The 12,910-nt window shown below is 50.7% G+C and overlaps 1 protein-coding gene across 1 annotated transcript in view; it reads left to right on the forward strand.

Annotated features, from left to right (window-relative positions):
* Positions 1-435: 435 nt before the first annotated feature.
* LANCL2 (LanC like 2) overlaps positions 436-12,910 on the forward strand; it is a 43,327-nt gene continuing 30,852 nt past the window's right edge. Inside the window, exons 1-2 of the mRNA XM_015425081.1 lie at positions 436-1,016; positions 9,885-10,002. Of these exons, the coding sequence (XP_015280567.1) occupies positions 795-1,016; positions 9,885-10,002 (340 nt within the window). The 5' untranslated portion in view covers positions 436-794. The remainder of the gene's footprint in view (positions 1,017-9,884; positions 10,003-12,910) is intronic.

The raw sequence follows: 12,910 nt of genomic DNA on the forward strand, positions 1-12,910 counted from the left end.
TCTACTGCCTCCTCTTCGGCTTCTCTTTCCCCCTGATGCTCCTCATGATCGTCTTCTGACATGACTGGGGGGGAGACTCGAACCCGGGGAGAGGGAGCCCGCGGGAGCCGGCCGCCTCGGGGCGCGGAGGGCGCGGCGGCCTGAGCGTCTTCCTTCGGCCCCGGGAGGGAGGGAGAGAGAGAGAGGAGATGGACGGCGGCGGGAAAGGAGGGATTTGGGGGGGGGGGGTGTCGGGTTTTGGAGCTGAGCAGTTTGGCTGCTGAGGATTGATCCGGGGGGAGAGAGAGAGAAAGAAAGAGGGAGAGGTTGTTGTAGCCCCCCCCCGGTCCGATTCCCAGGAAACTGCCCCCCCTCCTTTGCAGGGCATGGTGCTGCCGGGGAGGCAGGGCAGCATCCCCCGGGGACGGGTGGCAACCGGTGGCAAGGCACCGGCGTCTCTCGGAAAGTTGGCCGGCCGCATTCCAGGAATGGAGGGAGGAGGAGCGCCGACAGAGACACTTCTCTCCCCGCCTCGATGCCTCCCAGATGTGCCGGCAGCGGGGCTCACAGCGACTACTGAGGGCTTTCGGAGCCGCCGCCAGTGCGGGTTCGGGCTCGGATCATAGCCCCTCCAGCACCGGCTGGAGCCTCCCCTCCCTGCTTTCTTCGTGGACCGGCGGCGCAACAGCTGCTGCTGCCCTTTCCCCGCAGCGCCCCCCCCCTCCTCCTTCTCCTCCGCTGGCGTTGCGGTTCTTCTCGCTCGCCGGGGAAGCGTGTCCTCGCCGGCTCGCCGTGCCGCGGTGGGAAGGGCTGAGATGGGAGAGGGCATGTCCAAAAGGCTGAAGTTGCAACTGGGGGGCGAGGCGGAGATGGAGGAGCGGGCCTTCAACAACCCCTACCCGGACTACACGGCCCACGGCGCCGGGGCTCCGCCGCCCAGCGCCGCCGAGGCTTCCCCCAGCGGCTCGGAGGGCGAGCGGCGCGGCTCGTCGACGCCCGAGGGAGACGACGCCCTCCCCTTCGATGGCGACGGGAAGGTGAGTGGACGTGAGCGAAGAAGGCAGGCCTGGCCACGAGGACTCCCTGCAGCGCGGCCGCCGCGTTCGGCTCATTAGAGCCTGGGGTCCGGCGCTCTAGAACGTTGAAGGTTCCCGGCGTTCTAGAACTGCCGCCTGGAACGCGCGCGGCGCTTTGATGTGCGGAAAGCTTTTGGAACCTCTCCCGCCCGGCCCCGCCCCGCCCGCGGCTGCAGCCTTGGAACATTTCCCCCAGTAAAAGGGCGAGGGGGCGGTTTGTGTTCTGTTTCTTGCACCGCCCGGGGGGATGTAACCCCCTCCTCGATTTTTGCTTGCATTCTCTCCCCCCCCCCCATGTTTTCCTCGAGGGCGTTTCTTCGCCTCCAGGCCTTTCGTTGCACGCTTCGCGAGACTGCAGAAATTCTGCGAACGCCTGCCGGAGCGATAAACAGAACGCTGGCGGAGAGTCTCGTTCCGAATGAAACTGGAGTTCAGGAAGCGCCCTCCAAGACTAACAGAACGTATGCCATTGACTCCCGGAAGTTTAGGCTGCACTAGATCCTTAGTCGTTGCGGGTGCTCGGAGGAGGACTCCTGTTTTATTTTGATGCAAGAACTGACTTTGGGGCTAGTACCTCTCGTGCAGAGCGGCTTCTGTTCCAAATGTATTTGTTTAATTCATGTATACCCTGCCTTTCTCCCCAGGAGGGACTCGAGGCAGTTTATGTTATTCTCTCCTCCATTTTATCCTCGCAACAACGCTGTGAGGTAGGTTTGGCTGAGAGTTTGTGACTGGCCCAAGGTCACCCAGCAAGGTGGAGTGTGGGTTCGAACCTGGGCCTCCCAGATAGTGGTCGACCACTTTGGCTGGCAAACAAAATTAATGGGCCTTTTATGTAGCACAAGGATTGCCTGACTGCTGGGGCCTAGTTTTCACTGTGGGGATATGTATCCTTTCTAACAGTGAGTGGGGCTCGCATGGTGAAATGCTCCTCTGTATCAGGCACGTAGCCAAAAAAATTTAAGTCGGGGCATTTAAAGCCAGTGTGGTGTACTGGTTAAGTGCCCGGACTCCGGTCTGGGAGAACCGGGTTTGATTCTGCACTCCTCCACATGCAGCTGCTGAATAACCTTGGTCAAGCCATAGTTCTGATAAGAGCTGTTCTTGAAAAAGAGCAGTTTCTGTCAGAGCTCTCTCAGCCCCACCTACCTCACAGGCAATGTTCCCTCTAGGCTGTGGAGTCCTGTGCGCAAAGATTCTACTTTGTGAGCTACTGGCATTCAAGTTGTGAGTGAGCAATTTGGCTACTGCATAAATTAGTTTGCTCTGGAGCCATCTTTCCTGAGCTAAGACAAAAATGTGAGCTGGAGGCTAAAAAACTGTGAGCTAGCTCACACTAACTCAGCTTAGAGGGAACACTGCTCACAGGGTGTCTGTTGTGGGGAGGGGAAGGGTAAGGAGTTTGTAAGCCGCTCTGAGACTCTCTTGGGTAGTGAAGGGCAGGGTATAAATCCAATCTCTTCTCTCTAAATTTCTTAGGGGGCACAGGCTAATCAATTTAATCGGGGGAAGAAGGCCATGACACCCTGGGCTAGATGGGAAGTCAGGGGGCCTTGCCAGCAAGCCGGGGGAGGGGGCCTAGGCGCGAGAGGTCCCACTGTAGCTACGGGCCTGCTCTGTATAAAAGCAAAGTCCTTTCACGTAAAGAAAGCTGGCTTGTCCTAGTGTGGCTAACTGCGTGCAGGGCAATAAGACTTTTTGCACCTTCTTTTGGTGAAATTAATAGAAGCCATGCTGATGTTCCGCGAGATGGAAATACAGGTCTGTGTCGATGGATCGGTTGTGGGCAGTCACTGATAGGGACAAACTGGGAACAATTGTATAAAGGCAACGGAGGCCTAGCAGGATTAGAAATATATTGCAATTTTATGTGCCTTTCACTGCCGTGGCTTCCACCGGAGAATCGAGGGACTGTAGTTTTGTCAGAAGCTGCGGATTCTCTTGTTCCAGTACTCATTTTCAGAACCTGACTCTGCAGGGTTTGGGGCGGGTAGGACAGAATGGCTGGTAAGGCTTGCCTGGTTGGGAGTCCAGGAGGGTGTGTGGTTGAGCAGTGGGGAAGAGCTTGGAGACGTCCTAACGCAGGTTAGAGTTGTGCCGTGCTTAAGCCTTTGAAAGTCAAGAAGGGCCATTTTGGGAGGTGTGTGCAGGTGGTTAAAAACAACGTTAGACATATTCGGGGCGCGATCACATCGCAACATCTGGGAAGCGTAGCGCACCTGTGGCCAACCCGTGGTGTCCCACCAAAGATGCAGAGTTAAAAAGTACCTCGGAAAGTGCACTAATATCCGGAAAACGCGTGGCAGGGGCGGGCATCTGATCATGGGAGCGCTAGTATCCCGTAGCATCCGGCGCCTGTCCACATCCCGTCGCAAACCAGATGTTTTTCATAAGCGCATGCGCAGAAACACAGAACTGAAAGCAGTGCTGGTCCGCGGAACTGCGCATGCGCACAAACGCAAAACGCTTGTGTGATCACGCCACGCCGCTTCTTTGCCACACTGGGCAGCATCGCCGTGTGATCGCCAACTAACAGCCGAAGCACGGAGACTCGGGGGGGGCATGTGATCGGGCTACCGCGCTTTATTTTGCTCTGGGGCGAACAGCCACGCCTCCCCCCCCCGCATTATCTGGCCCGTGTGACCGGGGCCTCAGATGTTTTTAATATCGAAATTGATCAGATGGTGAAAACTTCAAAGCAGTACATAGTTTAACCAGCCGGTGAATTTCTTGTATATTTATCCCATTCTTCTACCAAGGAGCTCAGGGTGTTTCCTCAAATTATGCCTGTTTTCCTTGGATGATCTGATGGATGCCAAATGTACCCCTGTTGGTCTGCAGCAAAACAGCTAGATTCAAGCCCAGCAGCACCTTAGAGAGCAAAAAGATTTTCGGGTATAAGCTTTCAAGAGCCCAATCTTTGTATCTGACGAAGGGAGCTTTGACTCTTGAAAGCTTATACTGCTGGACTCAGTCTGGTGGATGCCGGTCTTTTTCTTCCTCTGACCAGTTAGGGCCGTTTAGGTAAAGGTAAAGGTTCCCTTGCTCGAAAGCCAGTCGAGTCCGACTCTAGGGTTGCGGTGCTCATCTCCGTTTCAAAGCCGAAGAGCCAGCGCCGTCCGAAGACGTTTCCGTGGTCATGTGGCCGGCATGACTAAACACCAAGGTGCACGGAACGCTGTTACCTTCCCACCGAAGTGGTCCCTATTTATCTACTTGCAATTTCTTGCTTGCGAACTGCTAGGTTGGCAGGGCCGTTTACACACCTGTATTTTCTGTGATCTGGCATCTCAGTTCTCTTTCTGGAGGCAGAGGGACTGTCAAGAACCTCACAAATGGTAAACAGAGTGTTTCTAAGAGGGTAAAAACACGTCATTGCCGATTGGCATGACGTCACTGCCCAGATGTCAGGAGACGCAAGCATCCGTTTTGTCTCTGAAGAAGTGAGCAGTGAAAGTGACCTGCGTCGCTGCAGGTATCAAGAGAACTCACCGTTCTTGGCTGGTGCTAAACCCTTTGTCCAAAGGACACCTTCAGTGTGTAGCCCCTGTTTGAAGATTAGACTCTGAGGCCAACGATTATCTTCTGCTTTTGGCTTGATGTTGTCTTCAACTTTCCAAAGCAGACTTGCATAAAGTCATGAGATGCTGCCGGCTGGTCCCGTCGGGACCTGTGTGGCCCTTTCCTCCGTTCCCCCGGCCCTTCTCCTGTGCCACGAAAGCTAAAAAGCCTGCTAGCCTGTTCTCGTGGCCTTGTGCGGGTTGGGGAGGCGGGGGAGCGCTCATCTGTAAAATAGCTCCGGAGGGGTTACTTGTTTTAGTCTGTTTAATTTTGCTGCAACAGGAGTTCACTGGAGCAAACTGCGTTCTCTTCTGGTTCATAGAAATCACGTTGTCAACATGTTACGAAAGGGGTGTTCTTTGTCGGCTGCATAGGACCGGAGGTTGTGTTAGGGATGCCAGCCTCCAGGTGGGCCCTGGGGGTCCCCTGGAATTACAGCTCATCTCCAGGCCACAGAGATCAGTTCCCCTAGAGAAAATGGCTGCTTTGGAGTGGGGACTCCATGGCATTGAACCCCACTGAGGTCCCTGTCCTCCCCAGGCTCAACCCCCCAAATCTCCAGGAGTTTCCCAGCCTGGAGATGGCAATTCTACACCCCCACTGGTGGCCAAGGGGAACTGGGCAACCCTAGGTTCTTTTGACATCTGCCCGCTTTGTGAGCTCCTGGCATTTAAAGTTGTGAGCGAGCGATTTGGCTGCTGCATAAATTAGTGTGCTCTGGAGCCATCCCTTCCTGAGCGAAGACAGAAATGTGTGAGCCAGAGTCTAAAGAACTGTGAGCTAGCTCACACTAACTCAGCTTAGAGGGAACACTGCTCAGGAGAGGGGTGTGTGTGTGCCTACATAGTTCTCCCCGTTTTATCCTTCCAGCAATGCTGTTACTGTGTTTCCCCGAAAATAAGACACTGTCTTATATTTATTTGTTCTCAAGAAGACACACTAGGGCTTATACCACAAATGCATAGAAATCCTGCTAGGGCTTATTTTTTGGGTAGGTCTTATTTTCGGGGAAACAGGGTAGGTAGGTTAGGCGGAGGGGAGGTGCAGGCTGAGGGGAAGAGGTGGGGTTCTTCTGTGTCCTGGATAATTTTGGAATAGGCAGACGCGGCATGAAACCCTCCTGTTGTTTCTGTCTGCTTCCGAGGTCTGTTAAAGAGAGGGCTTGTCTTGCAGATAATAGCCCTTGGTTACTAAGCCCAGCCGCACCGTTTGTGGCTGCGGTCACACACCCTAAATAATCCACTTTCAATACACTTTCCAGCTGGATCTTTACTGTGTGAACTGGCAAAATCCAGTTGGAAGGTGGGTTGAAAGTGGCTTACTTAGTGTGTATGTGACTGCGGCCAGTGAGTAGCTGGCAGGTGAATGAATGGTGCAGCGAAGATGGCTTGAAAAATTGCCCGGTCACCTTTAGTGAGTAAAGATCACACCCTGGTAACCAGGAAGGAAAGCCTGTAGGTTAGGGTAAGACAGGGTGACACAGGCCTCCCCCCTTCTCTCAAGGCCGCCGGAGAAACAGAAGCGGGCTGAGTTCCTGGGCCCTTTTGGTGGACTCGGGAGAGGGGAGGATGGAATACCAAGTGTCATCCCCCCTCCGAGCTTTTTGCTCCCCAGTTCAGCATGGCATAAGAGCAACCAGCCATGAACTCCTTGCGTGGGCATGCTATCCAGGGCAAAGACTTGCCCGAGGGCTAGGGGCCCTGATCCCTGGTAAGCAAACATGGGGAAACCTGGCATGGGCATCACTGGGGGGTTGTGGGGAATCAGGTGCCAATCTTTTAACTGTTAGACAGTCTTTTTAAAAAATAGTTCTTTATTAGTGTCTCAAACAAAAATAACACTGAACACAACATACAAGACATAACATACATAAACAAAAACTTGAATTCCCTGGCATAATACTGTATACATTAGTGCCTTCACTAATATATATATTGTGCCTTCACCTCCATTTATATGTCAATCGCAAGCTATACATTTTTCTGTAACCAGCTATAAAACTTAAGCCAAATATTATGAAATGTATCATCATCTTTCCCTCGGAGCTTCATAGTAAGATTGTCCAATTCGGCCACTTCTGTTACTTTAATTACAAATTCCTCTCTAGCCGGTATATTTTCCTGTTTCCAGTACTTTGCAAATAAGATCCTGGCTGCCGTGAGCAGATGCGTAGTTAGGTGTACTTCTGTCTTTTTTTAATTATCAGGCATAATATTTAACAAAAATATCTCTGGCTCATATGGGATTCTCAACATAATCATCTGAACAATAATTTCATAAATTTCTTTCCAATATCTTTGTGCTATTCTACATGACCACCAAACGTGAAAGTAAGTCCCTTTTTCTGTTTTGCACTTCCAACATCTGTCTGATAGATTGGGGTAACATCTAGCTAACACCTCTGGAGTAGAGTTAGACAGTCTTAAATCTACGTGCCTGGCTCTTCACTTCCAGCCATTACCTTGACTGCATCGCATCTCTGGTGCATCAGCGCAGAATCATAACGTTTTGACAGCAGTTAAATATAGTAGCAATGTTATGACAGATGAATGCGGAGCGGCCTGGAGAGCTGCTCTCAGACTTTGATGATCTGCTTGCTTGTTACAAACCGGGGGGGGGGGGGGGCAACCCCAAGACTAGTTCAACCCCCCCCCTTCCCAACTGAGTCGGTCTGTTGAAAGGATACTCCACACCACACACCTGGGATTGGGACTGACTTGGCAGACTTGAGCCATGTACACCAATGTTCCCCCCTAATTTTTTTTCCCTTACCGAGTGGAGCAGTTCTCACATCCTGAGCAGAATATGACTGCTGTAATCTTAACATGGGCGATGGGCAGCGCAAGACCCTGCAGGGCTCCAGACTGCTGCTAAGTGGGGCTTTCTGTGTCCACGTGCACAGTTTAGAGGGAACACTGGTCAACACTGAAGTACTGATGGAGACATTTATGCGCACCCTGACATGGTTGTGGATTGCATTACACACTCTGTTGTCACTATTATAGCATTGGAAAAAGTGCAGAAAAGGGCAACTAGAATAATAAAAGGGTTGGAACACTTTCCCTATGAAGAAAGGTTAAAGCGCTTGGGGCGGCTCTTTAGCTTGGAGAAACGACGGCTGAGGGGTGACATGATCGAGGTTTACAAGATTATGCCTGGGACAGAGCAGGTCGAGAAAGAAGTACTTTTCTCCCTTTCTCACAATAGAAGAACTCGTGGGCATTCGATGAAATTGCTGAGCATTCGGGTTAGAACGGATAAAAGGAAGTCCTTCTTCACCCAAAGTGTGATTAACACACGGAATTCACTGCCACAGGAGGTGGTGGCTGTTACAAGCATGGACGGCTTCAAGAGGGAATTAGATAAGCATATGGAGCAGAGGTCCATCAGTGGCTATTAGCTACAAGGTATAGATAGGAACTCTCAGGCTGGGGCAAGGGATGCTCTGTATTCTTGGTGCTTGGGGGGAGGGTCAATAGTGGGAGGGCTCCTAGTGTCCTGGCCCCACTGCTGGACCTCCTGATGGCACCTGGTATTTTTGGCCACTGTGTGACAGAGTGTTTTCACTGGATGGGCCATTGACCTGATCCAACATTGGCGTCTCTTATGTTCTTAAGGTTTTATTTTAGCCTGGCTGATTCCCTCAGTATCATTGCGAGCTTCATGACTCTTAATGGCAAGTAGTTAAATTGGACATATGATTGAGAGATGTTTGGCCAGTTGGGAATTGCTCACCCCTTTTCGTTGCAGTAGAGATACTTGCCCTGACCTGGATAGCCCAGGATAGCCCGATGTCAGATATCGGAAGATAAGCAGGGTTGGCCCTGGATGGGAGACCACCAAGGAACGCCAGGGTCACTACACAGAGGCAGGCAATGGGACACCGCCTCTGAACATCTCTTGCCTTGAAAACCCTAAGGGATCACCATAAGTTGCCTGCAACTTGATGGCAGAGAGAGACTTATAGGCAGGGGTCATTTTGTAGAAAAAGAGGGGGAGGAGCTCATTAGCATAACTCATTAACATAACTTATTTGCATATGCCACACCCCCTGACATCACCGGAAGTGTGTCAGAAGGCAACCCCCACCGTTCAGGCTCCACTGGACTGTTTTGGATTGCTAGCTATTGGGGGGGGGGCGTGCAGATCTGTCCTTGCAGAGGAGGGAGCGCTTGTACCTGAATAAAACTTGGTCTTAAAGGTGCCCCTGGACTGTTTTGGACCGGTGGGCCGGGGGGGGGGGTCTGCAACTTACCTGGCTGCTTCTTGCTCTGACTGAGGGCTGCTGGGAGCAGGGGGTGGGGCTTGTTGCATGTGCCCGCCCCCTGGGCTCTTTACTGCCGGAGCTCCGCTCCTGTGCACTCCTGCTGGAAATGACCCCTGTTTATAGGCAAGGGAGCATGGTACAGCTTGGTCTCATTAGATCTTGGAAGCTAAGCAGGGTTGGTACTTGGATGGGGGACCACCAAGGAAGACTTTGCAGAGGAAGGCCATGGCAAACCACCTCTGCTTCTCACTTGCCTTGAAAGCCCCTTGCTGGGGATGCCGAGTTGGTGCAACCTGATGGCACTTCCATACACAGAGATACTTAAGGTCATGTTTTTGGTAGATGACACATGAACTGGTCACAAAACTTCCTGGAGAGCCAGTGGGGTGTAGCAGTTAACCTCTGGGGGAGACAGGGCTAAAATCTTGGCTCTGCCATGGAAGATTGCAAGGATGACCTTGGTCTGCTTTCCGTCTGACCCGCTTCACAGTAGGATCCTGGTGGCAACCCCGTTGAGAAGTGCTGCAGGGGCCCTATTCGGTCTGTGACTTCAGTTTGGGGGGAGCTCCCCTGGTGCTGTTTTCCTGAGCTGAAACAGCTCCAAAAAGGTTATTATTTGACCGGGGAGGTAAAAATAAACATGAGAGTTCTCCACAGGTTCCAGAAGGTGGAAACACTTTTGGCAATTCCTTTGCCTTTAACACGTTCTTGAGAAATCTGTTGCCCTCAGCTAAACAGATAGATTACTGAATGAATCCTCTGGGATTCTGACTCCTAGAGGGAGGAGGCAGCCAACGGGACTGAAGAAGCATCCTAAGAAGAGACGCGCACCCCCCCCCCCTGTTAACCCTCTCTCTGCCCTACAGACTGTAAAGGGACCAAAAATCCTTTAGTGTAGAAAATTATCGACTAAATGTCAGGTTTGGTTTGTCCCCCCCCCTCCCCATTTGCTTTTTTAAAAACGTGGGTGCCACAAATAATTCCCATCTACATTTCTACAGATCGGCTCCTATTTCGATAAAAAGGTCACAGCGAAAATTAAGGATCTGTTGCAGCAGATGGAAGAAGGACTGAAGACGGCAGACCCGCACGACTGCTCCACTTATACCGGCTGGACAGGTAAGGGGCCTCGGTGGCTGGGAAATTATCACAGAGTTACAGTGGAGACGGGGCTTTAAGATCTGGGATATTACCGACAAAGGGAGGGAGCTCGCATCCCCGGATTTTTCAAGGTTCGGGCTCGTTAGTCGTTTCCTCCGGTTTCCCTTTTCATCTTTTCGTTTCGATGTCGCTTTTCCGTGAAGCTCTGCTCAAAGTGTCCTACATTGAGAACAAAAAAGAACTGCAGGGAAGGGATGCGTCCGCTGACCCCACGGTAGCCGCTAGAAGTGGACAATGGAGACTTGCATAACGGTGGCTGGACTCTGCCCACTCTGTTCCCCCTAATTAGGAGGAGAGGAAAGTTCTTCCTTCATCACCTTGGCAACTGTGCAGCCTGCTTTTCTCAAGTGGGGGGGAAAATAGATTCCCAGTTGTTGTTTGTGACCTGCTTGCATAAACCTCCATCGCCTTGAAGTTCCAGGCCCCCGAGTTGTGAGGCTGGCCCAGACCAGAGCTAGGGCGTTTTCGGTGGCGGCTCCTGCCTGGTGGAATGAGCTCCCGGAGGAGATCCGGGCCCTGCGGGACCTAGTACAGTTCCGCAGGGCCTGTAAGACGGAGCTCTTCCACCAGGCCTTTGGGTAAGAGCCGCCGCCGCCGCTATACCACCATCATGATGTTCCATCCATCTGCCGTACCCGGGTGGGGGGTAGATGTCGCCCGAAAAACTGTGTGGGAGAACTGTTCCTGGCATTCCCGCTATTAAGAACGCTAACTGCAAATGGGGGCTGCTGTGCATTGTGTATAACACATATAGATCTGTGGATAATGTATGTAGACTGTAGCACCAGATTTTATTGTATATATTATTGTTTTATTGTTATAAACTTTTAAAACTGTTGTTAGCCACCCTGAGCCTCTGGGTAGGGCGGGATAGAAATCCCAAAAATAAATAAATAAATAAATAAAATTATCGGAGGAGACCAGTCTGCCAAGGGAGAGTTTCTCCATCCGCTCAGCCTAGGGTTGCCAACCTCCAGGTGGTGTCTTGAGATCTCCCGCTATTACGAATGATCTCCAGGTGACAGAGATCGGTCCACCTGGAGGAAACGGCCGCTTTGGAAGGCGGACTCTATGGCATTACGCTCCCCTGAAGTCCCTCCCCTCCCCCAAACCCCGACCTCCTCAGGCTCCACCCCCCCCCAAATCTCCTGGTGTTTTCCAACCCAGAGCCGGCATCCCTGGCTCAGCCGCACCCCCTGGCACCTCCAGTCTGGAAGGTAGCTGGTACCTGGCACTGGGTGTCTTACCCCAAGATGTAGAGTGCCGTCCTAAGCAGAACAGAGAGATTCAAGTCCACGAGCACTTTTGAGGCCTACAAGATGTTCGGGGTGTTAGCGTCCTTCCTCACAGACATCTGAAACTATCCTAAGCGGAGTTATACTCTTCAAACTCCATGGAAATGAATGGGTGTAGAAGGCTGTAACTTTGCTTCGGATGGCGCTGTGGGGAGCCTCCCCTCCAGAAGTTTAGGAAGTTGGTGAGATCAAATTGGATGGGAGCACTTTGACAGTCCACTACAGTTTTTCTGATTTAAAATACTCTGGCTGGAAGAGGCATATGCAGTAGTCAAGCCCCCCCCCCCCCACCGTTTTTTGTCTTATTATCGTACTGTGAGTTCGTGTCATTTATTGTTTTATGAGCTGCTCTGAGTCCTTCTTTGCAGGAGAAATGCAGGATGAAAAATTTCAGAGGGGCTGGGTGCATCGTAAGGACACACCAAAATCCTTCTGCCGTTCTCTGTATCTGGAAGGATGGTTTGGGATGGCCTGAGTCCTGTGGGTTTTCTTGAACTAGCCCGTTACTTAAATCAAACAGTACAAAACAAGAGGGGTCACAGGTATCCAATAGGAAAAACACATAAGCAATCCTGTGATGTAAACATTATCAGAAGATTTATATTACTTTCAAGACTTATAAAATTACAAAACGTTTTATCAAATGCACAATATTGTGAACAACAGGTCCAATATAGTTCAACATAATGAGTATCCGGTATAGACTCATTTCAACTTTACAGTCTTCCTCAGATGTAATTCTATACTGAAGGGAGAGGTCAGCATCTTAATCCAGTTTAATATTGTAATTTTCTTCATAGTATCCTGGAAAAACCAAGGTAAATGAAAATTCATATGTAGCTGCATGGAAATTAATTATTTCAAACCATAATACCTTAATAATTAGTTTCAAAATGTAGAAAACTTACTTCTGGCTCATACCAAGTGTTTACATGTGGAGCAAGCCCATAGATTTCAAAAAAGCCTCTTGGATTTTGTTGGCACTGCTCTCCTAAACACTGTTCATTTTCTTTTAGTAGTAGCAAACCAGTCTTCATGTCACCCGTCTAGAAGCCCTTATTTTGTGGCTGGTATAAAGCTCTCTACATCAATCCAGATTTTATAAAGGTTCTACTTGATTAACTCCATGCAGCTGTGCAATGAACAACAACCGTTACTTAAATCAGGCAGGGATAGCCCAAGCTGAGTGCATCCCCTGATCCTGCAGGAAAACGGGACGTACGCCGCTTGCAGAATTCAGCTTCTTGATCATTTATTTGGTTTTCATTTTTTTTTAATTATCATTTATAAAACACTGTAACAATCAGTATTTTAGAAAAAGTGCATTGTAAAAAGGCGCGCTCGGTCTGCAGGCTCACAATCTAAAAAAACCCACACCGGGAAGAGGGGGGAAGAAGACATAAAAGAAGGGAGGAGGTGGGGAAATAGAAAAGAAAAAGTCGTGGACCCACAAGGCATTGTAGCAGCAGATTCAGAAGAATGAACAGAAATAAAAATTGGATTAAAATGGGCCCAGCGGTGGGTCAGCAGAAAGAAAGGTGAGGCATTGAGAAACAGCAGGATGTTGTTGA

Source organism: Gekko japonicus, unplaced genomic scaffold (assembly GCF_001447785.1).
Source record: "Gekko japonicus isolate JY-2015 unplaced genomic scaffold, Gekko_japonicus_V1.1 scaffold2995, whole genome shotgun sequence".
Taxonomy (NCBI): domain Eukaryota; kingdom Metazoa; phylum Chordata; class Lepidosauria; order Squamata; family Gekkonidae; genus Gekko; species Gekko japonicus.